Source organism: Lissotriton vulgaris, chromosome 11, assembly GCF_964263255.1.
Source record: "Lissotriton vulgaris chromosome 11, aLisVul1.2, whole genome shotgun sequence".
Lineage (NCBI taxonomy): Eukaryota > Metazoa > Chordata > Amphibia > Caudata > Salamandridae > Lissotriton > Lissotriton vulgaris.
In genome coordinates this window covers 156370402-156388526 of record NC_141699.1, presented here as the reverse complement: position 1 = coordinate 156388526, position 18125 = coordinate 156370402, and the positions used below count along the sequence as shown (strand labels likewise).

Below are 18125 nucleotides of genomic sequence, written 5' to 3'. Positions count from 1 at the left end.
TTTAGGGCATGACCACAACATATGTTCAAGCTCTACCCCTTCATTCGCACATCGGGGGCACGCTGCCTCTTCCACTTTAAAATACTTCCTAATTTTCCCTGGGGTCAGATACGCCCTATGGAGTATAAAAAAAATGCACCAGCTGGAATCTTGCATTTCTTGTGCTTTCCCAAGCCCTGCGCAGTATTTGTGCCCAGGCTGCTTCCGGTTTCGGTTTCTCTATGTCTGCCTCCCACTTAGCTTTCAAGGTGACCAGGGGCGTCAGCCCTTCATTCAGCATTCTAGAGTAAAGGCATGTAACCGCCTTAAAAGTCCCAGCTGCCATCATTGTGTATTGACACGCCATTGTCGTTCTGGGTTCAACAAGCCCTTCCTTCCAATGTGCTTGTAACGTACCTACCAGCGCGGCGTGGACCAGAAACCCTCCTCTAGGCAGATCATACCATTCTTGTAACGCCTGATAAGGCAACAGTACCCCGTCTTCATAGAGATCTCCAAGTACCTGAATTCCCTCCTGTTCCCAAACCTGCAAGGACGTCCAATCACTTCCGTGGGGTAGCGCAGTGACCATCCCCAACGGGATTTCGGGCGCATATGGATGGATAACCCCCGCCTTACGCTGGGAACGATTCCAGCACAGTCTGTGTCTTTTCCTCCAGAGAGAGGTCCCTAAGGTCCAGCCTTTGCTGCATGACTATAAAGGAGAGGACATAGCGTTGTATCCCCCTACCTCTCAGGTGCTCGGGCCCCTAAACTCCCTTGCCATTGCTTGTGTTAATATCTGTAGTTGGGCCGCCAAGTAATACAATTCAAAATCAGGGAGCGCTAGTCCGCCCTCCGCCTTCGGTCTAATCAGCGTCACCTGCGCTACTCTACGTCTGCCTGATCCCCACAAGAACCCCACTATCATTGATTTCAACAATTTAAATACTGAACAAGGCACCCATACAGGTAGCGTCCTAAAAAAATATAGCAGCCTAGGTGTCACAGACAGTGGGAGCGCAGCCCAAAAGGCCACACTGCCCTTCAATGCCTTCACGCATCTCCCAATATTCCCCTTCAATATATCAATGGCACTATGATATATATGCACCCCTAAATATGTCAGGCAAGTCAGTTCCCATCGCACTCCCCTAAACATAGTGGGTGGAGGCTCTCCAGGTCTTGTCGGAAACAGACAGACATGTTTTTGACCAATTCACCCGCCGGCCTGATATATCTCCAAATTCCAAGAGCAAACGCGCTGCCCCCTCCAGTGCTCCCTCTGCATCCTCCAGGAACATCAGCAGGTCATCAGCGTACAGCAAAATATACTGCTGATCTCCCCTACAGCACAGGTCATCATATTTCTCTCCCATTCGGGCTCTCGCTGCCAACGGTTCTATAGCTAGAGCAAACAGTAAAGGGGAGAGCGAGCACCCCTGTCTTGTCCCACGGGCCATGGGTTACTGAGAGGATATCAATGATCCAACCCGCACCCTAGCCACTGCTGATGTGTAAAGTACTTTCGTCCAAGTCACAAAGTCAGTTCCGACTCCAAAGCGTCCTAACGTCTTATAGAGATACAACCACTCCAAACTGTCAAAGGCTTTCTCGATGTCCATTGACAGCACCACAGGCTGTCTCGTTCCCAGCTGCTCCTCCTCCAATATCCGTATTAACCTCCGGACATTAAAGGATGTGTTCCTAGTCGGGGTAAACCCAGCCTGATCCTCATGGATCAGCGTGGTCATATGCTGCAGGAGGCAAGTCGCCAAAATCCTGCTCAAAATGTTATAATCTACAGTTAGCATTGTCAATGGACGATAGGAGGCCATGTCCGTCCCCACTCGGCCAGTCTTCAAAAACGGGATCACAAGTGCCTCTCGCATGGAGGCAGGGAGTTGTCCCATTTCTCTCGCCTCTTTGTAAACCTCTAATAGCCTCGGGCCAGTAAGTCTATATACTTCCAGTAGAACTTGATCAGTAACCCGTCCACCCCCGGTGTTTTATTGCGGGCCATATGCTTGATAGCACTCCTAATTTCCTCCAGTTTTATATCCTGGCCTAGGCATTTCGCTTGCTCCTCTTCTAGCACTGGGAGTGTTATCTCGTCCAGAAAGGAGTCGATCTCGAGATCCACTGCCACCAACGAACTTTCATATAGCGTCTTATAATACTGCAAGAATCGATGTAGAATCTCGCTCTGGGTATAAACTGCCTCCCCCTCATCGTCCTCTAGCGCCAGTATGGGTGAGCCCCTTTTTGTCAAGTTGGCCAGCCAAGCCAGCAGTGTCCCCACCTTGTGTCCTTCCGCATGCGATTTCGTGACATAGTTTTTATGGTCAAAGCAACGCAATCTCCATCTCCACCACAACCTCCTCTTTCGCTGCCATGACTTCCTCGAGGTACTCCGGTCGTGCTAGTTCCGCCTTCCTCAGTCTACTCTCGGCCCGCTCTACATCCTGTAATAGTACTTTGCGCAATCCTACATATTTACTGATACAGAGCCCCCGTATGACTACCTTGAAGGCATCCCATTCCAAAGCCCTTGTGGATCCGTGCCTGCATTCTCAATAAAGTAGTGTGTAATCCCCTCGCTCACCTCTCTCTGAAAGATTGGGTCTTCTAGTGTCTCAGGTCGTAAGCGCCAGGTGGGGACAGTCGACACCGCCGTCATCCAATGCATAGTAAACAGCAATGGGTCCTGGTGAGATATTCAGTATGCACTACAGAGGGCACAACCGATGGCGAGCACAATATTGCATCTAGTCGGACATGCAGATCGTGCATCGCCGAGAAGTATGAATAGTCCCGGTCCAGTGGGTGGTGCGTACGCCACACGTCCACTAAGTCCCATCTATTCTGCCAGTCCACCCTGCATTTAGACGAGTCCACTAGCCGGGGATACGACCTATCTAGAGTTAGATCCGTTATAGAATTAAAATCCCCCCCAGCACCACAAAGCCCGCGAGGTAATGGGCCAACGTGCCTGTCAAACGTTCCAAGAAACGCGGTTTGTCAGTATTCGGCGCATAGATGCTACATAGACCTATTTCCCTACCCCGGAGCTTGCCTTCTATTGCTACAAATCTACCCTCCGGGTCTATCGTCTGCCTCATCACCTGAAAAGAGACTCCAGCCCTGACTCATATCAATGCACCCCGTGTGAACGCTGAATATGTGGTGTTAAATACCTGACCTCTCCATCTCCGTTGTAAAGCTATACCCTCCGCCTAAGTAAGGTGAGTCTCTTGCAGCAGCGCTATGTGGATCCCTCTTCTGACCAAGTAAGCATGGACCTTGTGGCGTCGTGTCATTGTGTGAAGCCCCCTCACATTCCAGGCGATGCAACGTAAATCAGCTACAGCCCCCATCGCTAATGTGTAATGGCCTCATCTCAATTCCTGTTACAGAAACCACACCAGTGACCCCCTGAACCCAAACCCCCAAGAACAGGACCTGGAACCGAACAGCTAGTCCCCATCCAAACCATTGCAACAATTAACACACTTCTAAGCCCATCAGTCATCTCTGAGGGCATGCCTTATGGGCAACTAGGGGAGCTCAGCGCCGACGGCGTGCCGCCTATACTCTATACACATCCCGCCCGATAACCCCAAATAAGTGTATGCTTCAGACATTCCTATCCCCCAATCGCCACCTGAAAACTCGATGAGCAGCAACAAATAAAACTAGCATGACCCGAGTCCGCTGGGTCAAAGGTGTCCCACCTCCCCGCTTCGCATTCAACATTATTCCTAGCCCTTCATCATCTGCGTCCTCAGTGCCACCCGGCATCCCCAGCTACATCGTGTAAGCTGCCCCAGCTGCAATATGTCATTGATCTAGTATCCCCTCCGCCATCGCTGGCGTGATCGGCGGTACTCGTGCACTATCCACTTCAGAGTTCTCAGTGTCCGAGTGTTCCTTGTTCTTTTCCGAATCAGTGCTTCCCGGAGAGTGCATTATCTGTTCTCCCGATAAAGCAGAAACCGCCTCCAGCGCTCCCTGCCGCTGTGCTTCAGTTTGCGACATGGAGGGCCTCCCCAATCCTCTTTCTCTCCGTCGGAGCCACTGCGATTTGCGCTGTGGTAGCCCCTCCGACATGTCGTGGGTCTAACGTCTTTGGCCCACCTACGCAATCCGTGGGCCCGGGTCCCCCCGCACCCCACTCACCAGTGCGAAGCCGGGCCTCTCCTACGCCCCCGATCTGTCTGCGTCCGTCGCCTCAGTCCACCAGGGTCCACATCCATGGTCAACGCGGTGATCCTGGCCTCCTCAGCGCCGTCCGCCCTAGGGGCCTCACAAACCATATACTAAGAAAGTGGTATAAGTACCACGTGAGAGTTAGAAAGCAGGCCTGGGGCTTGTAGAATCGCTGGCGCTACACTAAACAACCAAAGGTTAGGAAGTAGGAGACCCACGGGAGCCGCATGCAGTGTCTAAACACAGGTGCGGGTTCCCATTGACTTTCTATGAAGTTCGTAAGAGATACAAAGTTACAATTTATGGACACTTCCGGATGGACTAGGATGGAACCCTTTTAAACTAGGACACTTTCAGAGTCAAGACCCACGGGAGCACCGGAGTAGTCGTGTTACCTCACCCAGGGAAGCCGGGTGCATAGGTGTCTTTTCGTGTCAGGTTTTGTTGTCGTTTTCTATGGAGAGCTGCAAAGAAGTGCTGCAGGCGACCAGAGGAAAAGTGTCCGGGTGATGTGAAGAACCTGAAAGCAGAGGGGACAGAGTCTGTGACCAGGAAGGAACCAGGTGATGTTGCGTGCTTGAAGGTGAAGAAGGTGAGTTTGTCTCTTCAGCCACGAGGTACGGAGGCATCGACGATGACCAAGTGCTGGATTCAAGCTGTCCCATGATGGATCTAGATGACTGCGGTGTCGTTATCCGGATTGGACCCAACAAGCCTTGGCAACCGCAACCCACGCAGAATGTCGAGATTGGCTCTGTTGCAGACCAGCAAGGTCTGTGACGCTTCTCCTTTTCAGAGAAGCTGGAGCAAGCCTGGAGCAACCAGAAAAGCAAAGTAATTTCAAGATGGCGTCTTCAGGGGGCTCACTAGCCAACGGGCAAGGAACCTGGAAGACGCGTCAAGCTCAAATGCAAAGGCAGGGGCCTGAGCTTCGGTGCAAATGGTGCTCAGGGCTGGGGATACTCATAACCCAATGCACAACTTACTGAGGCTTTAGGAAAGGAGTGCAGGTAGCAAAATGCAGGATGTCCGGTCCCACGTCTCTCGTGTCCGCCATGGGTCTCAGCTTTGCTGTGGATGTGGGTTGGGGTCAGAGAAGTCTGGAAGTCCAGTTCTTTTGTCGCAGAGTCTTTGGGTTCCGATGTGGGCCTTGAAACTGCAGACCGGCAAAGATGCTGTTGGTGCCTGTTTGCACAGGGTGGTCACTCCTTGACCACAAGGGAGATGTCTTCCGTCTTCCAGTCAGAATGGAATGTCGAAGGTCCAAGATATGTCTTTCAAAGATTCGTCCAGGATAATCTAAAGTCCTGGGGACACAGCTCCTATACTTATACTAAGGATGGGGGCTGGATTACCTGACTAGGTCCCTCCTGTGGGTGGACCTGAGAAGGGGGTAATTACACCCCTTTCCCTTTGTCCAGTTTCACGCCAGAGCTGGGGCTGGAGTGCCCAAGCAACTGGTTTGAACCAGGCTATGCATGGAGCACCTTGTGTGCCCCAGGCAGTGTCTAGATGCATTCACTGAATGCAGCCCTCCCTGCCCCAAAACACAAAACCCCTGTCTGGGGAGGTGCTGGCACCTACCTGGACAGGAAACCTATTGTCCAGGCCTCCCCTGCTGGAGTTTCGTCCAGCAACAGGAGGTCAGACTCGTGTCTGTGGCAGCAGCATCCATTTTGTGATGCTGAGGCTCTGTTTAACTTTAACTGGATAAAGCAGTAAGCTACATGTCTTTTCCCTCTAGAAGGGTGGAATGCTATCCCCGCTGCCAGAATTGGCGAGGGGTAGTATAGCAAAGTGTTTGACACCTTACACAACATGTTTTGATAAAGCTAAACCAAAGTTAGCATTAACCGCAAGGATTATAATGCACTTAAGAGTATAAGTATTGGCTTTATCATAGAACAGCTATAAGGAGATGGTTCCGAAAGCTGCAGTGGGGCTCAGCTCATGCTAGGGCACCCTCTCACATAAAACCAAGCACTCTGCCTCCAGAATTGTCGAGGCCTACGATAGGAGTGGCTTATAGGTGTATATGTGTCTATATATAAAGGTAGATATAGGTATACTATATCTAAGTAAGGGGTGATTACGCCACCTTACCCAGGCTGTGTGATCAGACCTGTGGTGTCAGTTTGGAAGGCAAACCAGGGGTGGCACAATGCATGCTGCAGCCCCTGGTAGGACTAGGGTACACCTATGCCCTGGGTACCTATGGTACACTATACAAGGGTTCACAAGGGTGACCCAGTAACCAATCTGGTATGTACCTAAAGTACATGGAGTCCATTTCATAGAGAAAGCAGATAGTCTGGGGTCCTGAATAGCAGGGTTCCAGGCTAACTAAGTCGAAAACCAGCAAAACACCAGGAAAAAAGTTGGGGTAACCATATAGTCAGATTCCACCTTCCTACAGTTAGTGTGCTCCCCGGTCACAGAGAGCCCTCCTAGTTGGGGTGCCCTTGGCCTTCTTCCCAAGGACACCAAGAGTGCGTATGCAAAGAAACAGTTTTTCGTTGTTTAATGCTGCAGTCTCTCCAATGCATGCGCGAACATGAAGTCAGTGTATGCGCTGCAGCAAGTGCACAGTGTCTGTTTGCTGCAGGAGTACCAAGTGAGAATGTGTACCAGGGCAAACCATGACCATTCATCATCATCAAATAAAATTTATTCGGTTTTTGTGTCACTCAGTAAGATTATATATCATCCTAGTTTATTAGTATTTGTTTGACATACGCTTTACCTACATATGTGGAACCATAATAGAGGATCTGTGCTTTGATGAGGAGCCCTTTGCATGCTTCACCGGCAATGGAAGGACATTACGTTTTCCTGGAATATGATGGCACCACTTAGTGTGAGACCCAGAAAAGCTTTGTTTGCATGGAGTTGGCCCACCAGGATGAGACCACTATCTTCGTAAAGATGAGACGATTTACCTACTGGAATCTGTGTACTTCGTTCATGTAGAGAAAATCCACTGTAACATGGCGGCAGTGGCTTGTGGCAAAGTGTAATAAGGCAAAAGTCAACTGAAGCCTTTCAAAAATACAACTGCTGTTTCCTTTTTTTTAAATTCAAGTTATTACACTAAAATGTATTTGCTGGTTTTTTTCCAGGGTGGAAAGTTTAACATTTTTGAATTGGTGGTGTACATCGGCTCCGCTCTATCCTACTTTGGACTGGTAAGTGGTGTTGCCGCTGCATGTTTCAAGCCCTGCTTACTCTTTAGAAAGTCTTTACAGCAAAGTCCTTTCTGCGTTCATTCAGGCTGTGCTGGTCATCGATTTCCTGATCACAACTTACGTTTGCCCCTGCTGCCAAGGGAACGTGGTCAAGAAGTACTATATGGGAAAGAAGTTGGAGTCTGTGATTGGGCCAAGAAGTGTAAGTACCGTAAACTGCTCCATAAAACGACTAAACAACAATGACATCTGTTCTATAACATTACGTGTATTTGTAAAGCATACATCCATGCAGAAGGGTATCTTGGTGCTGAACAATAGATGTTTATTGCTAAACTCCACTACAGCACTTTACAAAGACATGGAGCCATAAAAGCGTCTGGCTTCCATACCTTAACTAGTACCACTTGCCTTCAATTCTGTCTTGGGCCCAGACAACACTATACATTAATCCACACGCACACCCAAATGAGGTGTGTTGGGCATGCAGTTCAGGGAGCGACTTCAGGCAGCAGTAGACAGCAAGAAACCCCTTAGTAACAGTCTTACAGTTCCAACCATTGCAGCAGCCCAACAGCAGTTACTAGAGAGCCTGTGAGATGGGGAGTGTTAGAACTGGCTATTTCTGGTAGGCTAAGGCTGACGCCAAAGCCAGGCAGAAACCACCATTCTAGTCAGGGCAAGGGAGTCACACGCCAAGATAACCCCTGCTCACCCTCTGGTAGCTTGGCACGAGCAGTAAGGCTAAACTCTGAGGCAATGTGTAAAGCATTTGTGCCAGCACACAACAGCAACAACATCCCAGGCACACCACAAAAGGAACTCCACACAAGATTATTATAAAATAACTTTTGTATTGTAAAAACGCATCAGATAGTATCACACAAAATACATGGTGCCAACTGGCACGGGCAATATTCACAAGGGATTATTTACAGGAGACAGGGCCACATGTGCCACTGTCAGAATCAGAAATAGCACTTTTAGAATAAAGAATAATAAAGAATAAAAATCATAGTAGCACAAATTAGCAACTATGGCACACAACCAGTAACCACTGGTAACAGGAACCAGGACCTCACTAGGACCACCTGTACTAAAAGAACAACCACCTAAGAATCAAATACATTTAGGGGTATAAACAAGATCACATTACCCATGATGCATGAAACACATTCAGAGGAGTAGTAAAGGAAAACACATGATGCCTAAAACATTCAGAGGTGTAAGGACAACCACCTAAGTATCACACAGCGTTAAGGGGTCTAGGAAAGAACACATTACCCATGATGCATAAATATACATTCAGAGGAGTAGTAAAGAGAAACACATGATGCATAAACCTACACATTCAGCGGTGTTAAGAACAAGGCCCATGATGAATCACAAACACATTCAGAGGTGCAGCGCTAGGAGACACAAGACGCCTAAAACATTCAGCGGTGCAGCGCAGGGAAAGAAAGACACATAATGCATAAAAACATTCAGAGGTGTAAAATCAAGGAAGACACATGATGCATAAAAACATTCAGAGGTGCCAGAACATAACTCAATAGCGCAAAAACACACAGTAGGCAATTACCATCCTAAACATAGCAGGTAACCACATTGCGCAAAACTTACATAAGCCACCCTCTGTGGCAGTCCCTAGGCCAACTGGCCTTGTTGGGGCTTAGACGCCCTGTGTCCAAATGTCAGGGCTCGCTGCCAAGCCGCGCCAGTCCAAGCACAAGCCTAAACGTAGCAGGTGCCCACTACTTGCTGGGCACCTGAGGACATCCCAAGACCTAAACGGTGCAGCTGCCCACTAATTGCTGGGCAGGTGGGTACTTCAAAACTGCGACAGGCTCCTCACTGACCCTTGGGCGCAAAATGCACCCACTGTGGGAGCCACACAGGCTCTAAAAAAACACATTCCTCGCAGGCAGGAGAGGGCGGGCACCGGCAATGTGCCCCGACGCCCCCTCTAACTAAAAATGGCCAAACGCTGGAGCCAAACAGGCCCTTAAACAAAATAGTCTCCATGGAGCCCTCAGGCTCTCAAAACAACTGTGCCCCCTAGAGCCTCCGTGGCTCTAAGCACAAAATGGCCCTCGAGCCTCGCTGGGCTCGTAAATCGGATATGCTCCCCTAGAGCCTCCGTGGCTCTCAACACAATAATAGGGGCAGGGAGCCTCTCAGGACTCTACACGCGTTGGGGCGACCCACTGCCAACCGGGGCTGCCCTTGAAGCCCTTGTGGCTTCACACTGACAATGAGCGTGAGCTTGCGCTACTGGGGGGGGGGGTGGACACCGACAATGTGTCCCTGCACCCCTCCCTTTCGTCTGCCCCACTCACCGGTTTGCCAGACGATCGGCGGCTCTCCTCACTCGGGGCTCTCCCTCCATCCGGGGAGCCTCGCGCCAGACTTCTCTCTCTCTCCGGGGCTCCCTCAGCACCCTGGAGCCCTAGCAGCAGGCCACGCTTCGTTCTCTCTTCCCGGTTCTCCCTCCTCCTCACGGGAGCCCCGTGAGCACCATCAGCCTTCTTCCTTCGTGCCGCCTCACACACGGCGGCTCTTCGGCCAATCCGAGCGCGGCTCAAGGACAAGCCCCTCGTGACGCCGCCCAATCACCACGCTGCTCGAAGGACGAGCCTCCCGCAGCCAACCAATGGCTGCGCGGCTCTTGAGGCGAGCTTCTCCGGCGGCCATTACACACATCTCGGGCCGCGGCGGTGAATAAAGGAGCACAACGAGGGGTGGGCACCCTCGCTATTAAAATAAAACTAAGAAGCGAGGTGGGCACTTGTAAAATAAGTAAATAAACGGGCAAAGTCGCAGGGTAGGCACCTGCCGAACCTCACGCAAAATGCGTGAGGGCGCCACGCTCGCAATGGGTTCAAATAAAGCGCTCTCCCAGCGCTATAAATAATATACAGCGCTCCCAGGCGCTATAAATACCAGTCAAGCGCTCCCAAGCGCTTAGGCTTCAACAAACCTGGGTAAAGGCAAGAAAAAAGGTCTCTTGAAGGAAAATGCAGCTTCTCCATGCTGCCAAAGGTCCCAGAGATTTCAAGGGGGCAAAGCAATGTCCCCCCCATCAGCCCAAGCAAGGCAGAGGGTTCCCCAAGAGGAGTCCAGGAAAGTCCATCAGGTGTCCAGGGGCTGGGCAGGGCCCAGGGATTCCCCTGAGCCCAAGCAGCAGCACACCCCTGGTAGGATTCAAGTCAGAAAACAAGAACAAATTGGAAGGGGACACAGCCCCTTCTTATACAGAGAAAAGTCTTTGAAGTCTTTGTGCAGGCAGTGTGAGAACCAGCTAGAACTGGTTTTAGGGAACTCTCTTCAGTGTCAGGGACAGAGGTGACAGTCGCCCAGCGGGAGGTGGAGCCAGCATTGTGGTCAGGCAGGCACAGCCCTAGTCACTCCCAGGTGCCATCTCCTCCCATTTCCCTGGCAGCAGATGCAGCCTTTCATCCACGGGCTGACTCAGAAAACCTCCTGGGGCTCCCCAGCCCCTGTCACCCTCAAACCAGACAGTCAATCCACAAGCAGGCCCAGGCACTACTGGACCAGGCTCACCCGCCAATCACACGCCAGACACAAATTACACAAATACGCCAACCTCTAAAAGTGGCACTTCTAGACTAGACACATTCATGCCGCATATATCATTACGCAGCATTCACTCTCACAAGTTCGTACATATCAAACTCTCCCCTGCACTCCCCACACATCAGGAACTACCATGGGCATACATATTCCCCATTCATTCCTATGGGAGGGCAGGTCACTCACCACACATACACAGAGAGCTCAAGCACTTTACACTGTACCACAGTGAAAAAGTGCGCAGAGGCCTAAAATCACCAACACCAGGTTCCAGAAACAGGCTAGGAAAAAGCAAAAAGTCTCGGGGTGAACCTGCCAAAAGGGCCGGGTCCAACACAACCCCCTTCCAGCCAAAACGCAGGGTAGACCAACCACTCCACTGATGGGCTTCCCTGCTTTGGGCGACAAAACATGGGCACGGCAGGGACACCTTCCGGTTTTTCGCCACTCTGAACCTACATGGTTTCCTCCAAACAAGATCTATCTGACACAACTAGGATACCCCACTGGTACTCACTAGTCATCCACAGCCAGGACCAGGCCCTAGGCCATCCAAATATCACAGGTCCTAACCAATCCACAGAGCGGGGGGCAGTAACCCCTGGCACACAATAGCCATTCTCCACTCTCTCTCTCAGTGTAGCTACAACTACCACTGATCCTTCAACCTAGGGACCATACCCTCAGGCTGACCAGAGGTCACGGGCAAGAATGCCCCACCCTACCTCTACTTCTGGGTTTCCGCACCCTCACATGGAAGCCCTCACCAGAACACAATTCTCCTACCAGATCAGGACCTCACTCCATCACTGGTCTACCACCTGGAAACTATTCCACTTCTGAGGTACAAAGCACACAGCACAGTTCCTCTTCAAGCAGGGGGGGGGGGGACACAGCACACAGCAAAGTCCCCTTTCAAGCAGGTGGGGGGACACAGCACACAGCAAAGCCCCCTTTCCTCTACCCTAGTGGAAACAACAAACTGCAGGTGAGCCCCAGATCACACAGCAAGGGCAGCCCCCTCAGTCTCTTCTGCTGATCCACTTTGGTAGAGATTCCTCTTGACCTGGAAGTTTCCTAATCTCCCAACCTAGGATCTAAACTCTCAGGTTGCACCGGGGTCAGAAGTACACCGTCCCTCTGCACCCCCTTCCAGAGTTTTGCACCCTCCCACCTTGGAGCGGTACCCCTAGAAGCCAAAACCGGTCAGGACACTGAGTACAGATGCCCTTCCCTCCAGGTCAGACTGAACCTGAACCTGGCCTCCCCCCTCCTCGGGGAACAACCTCCAGAGGCCCCACAAATGGGCAAGCACTCTAGACGGTCAAATGCTCAGCGAGCCAGGACTTCTGCACCCTCCACTAGGAGTGGTGCTGCCCAACACCAGGACCGCCGGAGTTCTGGTTACAGACACTCCCCGTCCTCTAGATACAGGAAGATCCTCCTCAAATGACCTGTATGTACAGCCTAGGCCCCTGACCTGGCGCTCCCTTAGGGAACCCTCCAGGCCCTGAGTATAGGGTTTCGGGCCAACGTGGAACACACCGTCCCACACTCACTCCGCCTCCACTGAGACAGGGCGTGAGCCCCTACACCCCTACCATCCTACTGGGACCTAGCTGGGTTACACATGAACCTCTTCCCCTTCACAGGATCATCAGATACACCAGCCACTCCTTTTACAATCACTCCCTAATGCCTCTGCAAGACATCTATCACACTGCCAGACATCCACCTTCTTGTCCAGTGCCTCTGCAGGACCTCCTGCACACCACCAGAGGTACACCTCACGTGCAAGCTCCTTAAAAAAAACTCCCACCAACTCCTCCAGTTCAAGACACCACTCATCCACACACTCCCCCTCCAGACTGGTGAGACAGTTCCTCACTGCCTCTGACTCTCAACCTGTACCCCTCTTACTGAGCACCAGGCACCATACTCTGGGAACTGGGAATGTGACTTCACACGCACTGGACATATTTAAGCTGCCACCACTGGATCCTATCATACTGGGGAATCCAGACACACACACTACACTCAGGCGATAACCACCCTCCTGAGCTAGTCATTTCTCCTCCACACTCCCTCTCTTCCATCTACACACACAGGAAAAGGAACAGGGATTGGGCACTGGACCCAGCAAGGGATTCCTAAGCTATGGGAACCTCCCCCTCTACTGGCGACCCGCCCTGTCAATTTCTCTCATCTGCCACTAAACATAAAGCGCAGAAACACATTTGAAAATGACACTCTTGAGGGAAAACTAAAATCAAAAACAATAATCCCAAACATGTGACTATCTAAAAAATGCAGAGTTTTGTAATGTAGCCAGTTGTCGCTGTGGCACTGCGCAAACACAAGTCCAAATCCGCACCGCTAACCAACAATGTTAGAATTGGCTATTTCTGGTAGGCTAAGGCTGACGCCAAAGCTAGGCAGAAACCACCATTCTACTCAGGGCAAGGGATTCACACGCCATTTTAACCCCTGCTCACACCCTGGTAGCTTGGCACGAGCAGTAAGGCTAAACTCGGAGGCAATGTGTAAAGCATTTGCGCCAGCACACAACAGCAACAACATCCCAGGCACACCACAAAAGAAACTCCACACAAGATTATTATAAAATAACTTTTGTATTATAAAAACACATCAGATAGTATCACACAAAATACATGGTGCCAACTGGCACGGGCAATATACACAAGGGATTATTTACAGGAGACAGGGCCACATGTGCCACTGCCAGAATCAGAAATAGCACTTTTAGAATAAAGAATAATAAAGAATAAAAATCATAGTAGCACAAATTAGCAACTATGGCACACAACCAGTAACCACTGGTAACAGGAACCAGGACCTCACTAGGACCACCTGTACTAAAAGAACAACCACCTAAGAATAAAATACATTTAGGGGTATAAACAAGAACACATTACCCATGATGCATGAAACACATTCAGAGGAGTAGTAAAGGAAAACACATGATGCCTAAAACATTCAGAGGTGTAAGGACAACCACCTAAGTATCACACAGCGTTTAGGGGTCTAGGAAAGAACACATTACCCATGATGCATAAATATACATTCAGAGGAGTAGTAAAGAGAAACACATGATGCATAAACCTACACATTCCGCAGTGTTAAGAACAAGGCCCATGATGCATCACAAACACATTCAGAGGTGCAGCGCTAGGAGACACATGACGCCTAAAACATTCAGAGGTGCAGCGCTGGGAAAGAAAGACACATGATGCACAAAAACATTCAGAGGTGTAAAATCAAGGAAGACACATGATGCACAAAAACATTCAGAGGTGCCAGAACATAACTCAATAGCGCAAAAACACACAGTAGGCAATTACCATCCTAAACATAGCAGGTAACCACATTGCGCAAAACTTACATAAGCCACCCTCTGTGGCAGTCCCTAGGCCAACTGACCTTGTTGGGGCTCAGACGCCCTGTGTCCAAATGTCAGGGCGCTCTGCCAATCCGCGCCAGTCCAAGCACAAGCCTAAACGTAGCAGGTGCCCACTACTTGCTGGGCACCTGAGGACATCCCAAGACCTAAACGGTGCAGCTGCCCACTAATTGCTGGGCAGCTGGGGACTTCAAAACTGCGACAGGGTCCTCACTGACCCTTGGGCGCAAACTGCACCCACTGTGGGAGCCACACAGGCTCTAAAAAAACACATTCCTCGCAGGCAGGAGAGGGCGGGCACCAGCAATGTGCCCCGACGCCCCCTCTAACTAAAAATGGCCAAACGCTGCAGCCAAACAGGCCCTTAAACAAAATAGTCTCCATGGAGCCCTCAAGCTCTCAAAACAACTGTGCCCCCTAGAGCCTCCGTGGCTCTAAGCACAAAATGGCCCTCGAGCCTCGCTGGGCTCGTAAATCGGATATGCCCCCATAGAGCCTCCGTGGCTCTCAACACAATAATAGGGGAAGGGAGCCTCTCAGGACTCTACACGTGTTGGAACGACCCACTGCCAACCGGGGCCGCCCTTGAAGCCCTCGTGGCTTCACACTGACAATGAGCGTGAGCTCGCGCTACTGGGTGGGGTGGACACCGACAATGTGTCCTTGCGCCCCTCCCTTTCCTTTTCCCTCACTCACCGGTTTGCCAGACGATCCGCGGCTCTCCTCACTCGGGGCTCTCCCTCCATCCGGGGAGCCTCGCGCCGGACTTCTCTCTCTCTCCGGGGCTCCCTCAGCACCCAGGAGCCCCAGCAGCAGGCCACGCTTCCTCCTCTCTTCCCGGGGCTCACTCCTCCACACGGGAGCCCCTTGAGCACCATCAGCCTTCTTCCTTCGTGCCGCCTCACACACGGCAGCTCTTCGGCCAATCCGAGCGCGGCTCAAGGACAATCCCCTCGTGACGCCGCCCAATCACCACGCTGCTTGCAGGACGAGCCTCCCGCAGCCAACCAATAGCTGCGCGGCTCTTGAGGCAAGCTTCTCCGGCGGCCATTACACACAGCTCGGGCCGCGGTGGTGAATAAAGGAGCACAACGAGGGGTGGGCACCCTCGCTATTAAAATAAAATAAAGAAGCGAGGTGGGCACTCGTAAAATAAGTAAATAAACGGGCAAAGTCGCAGGGTAGGCACCTGCCAAACCTCACGCAAAATGCGTGAGGACGCCACGCTCGCAATGGGTTCAAATAAAGCGCTCTCCCAGCGCTATAAGTAATATACAGCGCTCCCAGGCGCTATAAATACAAGTCAAGCGCTCCCAAGCGCTTAGGCTTCAACAAACCTGGGAACATGCAAGAAAAAAGGTCTCTTGAAGGAAAATGCAGCTTCTCCATGCTGCCAACGGTCCCAGAGATTTCAAGGGGGCAAAGCAATGTCCCCCCCCATCAGCCCAAGCAAGGCAGAGGGGTCCCCCAGGAGTCCAGGAAAGTCCATCAGGTGTCCAGGGGCTGGGCAGGGCCCAGGGATTCCCCTGAGCCCAAGCAGCAGCACGCCCTGGTAGGATTCAAGTCAGAAAACAAGAACAAATTGGAAGGGGACACAGCCCCTTCTTATACAGAGAAAAGTCTTTGAAGTCTTTGTGCAGGCAGTGTGAGAACCAGCTAGAACTAGTTTTAGGGAACTCTCTTCAGTGTCAGGGACAGAGGTGACAGTCGCCCAGCAGGAGGTGGAGCCAGCATTGTGGTCAGGCAGGCACAGCCCTAGTCACTCCCAGGTGCCATCTCCTCCCACTTCCCTGGCAGCAGATGCAGCCTTTCATCCACGGGCTGACTCAGACAACCTCCTGGGGCTCCCCAGCCCCTGTCACCCTCAAACCAGACAGTCAATCCACAAGCAGGCCCAGGCACTCCTGGACCAGGCTCACCAGCCAATCACACGCCAGACACAAATTACACAAATATGCCAACCTCTAAAAGTGGCACGTCTAGACTAGACACATTCATGCCGCATATATCATTTCGCAGCATTCACTCTCACGAGTTCGTACATATCAAACTCGCCCCTGCACTCCCCACACATCAGGAACTACCATGGGCATAGATATTCCCCATTCATTCCTATGGGAGGGCAGGTCACTCACCACACATACACAGAGAGCTCAAGCACTTTACACTGTACCACAGTGAAAAAGTGCGCAGAGGCCTAAAATCACCAACACCAGGTTCCAGAAACAGGCTAGGAAAAAGCAAAAAGTCTTGGGGTGAACCTGCCAAAAGGGCCGGGTCCAACAGGGAGTTCTGTTATAACTGATGACCAAAGGTGTTCAACATAAGATGGCTTGACAGGCAATGTATCTTCAAGTTGCTGTCGCAGAGACTTGACAAAGGATCCAGTAGTAGAGAAGAAACCATTGAGGTGGGTACGGGGTTAAAAATGGTACCGCCGGGCTGTTGTTGGATTGAAGTCGAGTTTCTTTGTCTAATTGGAGAGTTATTGATGCAGTGCAGGGTCTTCCTTATAATGTTCTTCCTTCCAAAGTCAAACCATGCTGCATAAAGCTGCTTCTTTCTATTAGCCCCGTGCTGATGACGGCTCCCGTCCGTCATGCGTCACGGTGGGCGTGTGCTGATGACGGCCGGGAGCCGTCATGACCACGCCTGCGATCGGAATGTGGTGACAGGCGCGAAATTCCGGCCACGGGCAAGGGGTTTAACCTAATTCACATTCCCTTAAGATCTCTATGTAGCAGAGATGAGGAGCCAAAACTACACCAGGCTCAGACTAGTGTGTAGGTAACTCTGCATCACATCAGATGTCCAAATATTACCATGGCCCATGCTACTCCAATTCACTGATGTACATATAATTCACTCATTTAAAATATTATTACATAGTGATTTATATACAATACTCAGAACTCATTTTACATTCTCTAGAACTTGCTGGTGCCACAGGTTTGGATTTCTGACCTTAGTCGCTATATCAGTCTAAATCAGAAAGCCTGTTGAACTGCAAGCCAAACACAATCCAAGGAGCAGTGTTTACACAAGATGTGTTTCATGTAAGATGCCGTTCCATGAGGATAGACTGGGGTTGTTAGTGAAGCACCAAATCCTCTTTCAAGAATGAATGAACAGAACACTCAAGGATCACTAAACCGCTTTAAATATTTATTTTAAAAATAAATGTTTTGTCTAGTGCACACTATATGAACTGTTACCACATTGAAAATAAACATGAAGGTCGTAAGGAAGTGTATACTCAACATGAACAGTAAAAAATACTCCAACATTATTGCTGTGTATTTTATAGCACTAATGCTCTCATTTAGTAATTCTAAAGGCTAAACTAGCTCTAACACATTAGTAGCACATTAATAATAAAAAATTCCCTGAGTTTCAGAGGTGGTTTGCACTCACATACCTTATTTCAGAGCAATAAGTTGTGTTTTCAGCTCACAAAGCCAGCAGTGTGTGCTTGTGATAACCGCAGTTTACAGCACAACCCGCCTGACCGCTAGTGAAGGCGGGCTTCCTTTCCTGCTTCAGTCAAGACTAGCGTGTAACTAGGCCTCTATCATTGTGTCTCCTACATGAAGTCCTCTCTGACTTTAAGATTCTATTGTTTTTATAGATTATTCTAGGCTTTGCAACTGAATTGCAAAAATTTCCACAAAATATTGGAGTAACACCGTTGCAACTATTTTCTCTCTATCCGGCAGTGTTCGTTCTCTTGGAAAGAT

General features: G+C 50.4%; 1 protein-coding gene across 1 annotated transcript in view; it reads left to right on the top strand.

Annotated features, from left to right (window-relative positions):
• The window catches only part of LOC147679441 (P2X purinoceptor 7-like), a 317897-nt gene that overhangs the window by 240512 nt on the left and 59260 nt on the right, over positions 1–18125 (top strand). Inside the window, exons 10-11 of the mRNA XM_086943009.1 lie at positions 7308–7373; positions 7459–7575. Of these exons, the coding sequence (XP_086799135.1) occupies positions 7308–7373; positions 7459–7575 (183 nt within the window). The remainder of the gene's footprint in view (positions 1–7307; positions 7374–7458; positions 7576–18125) is intronic.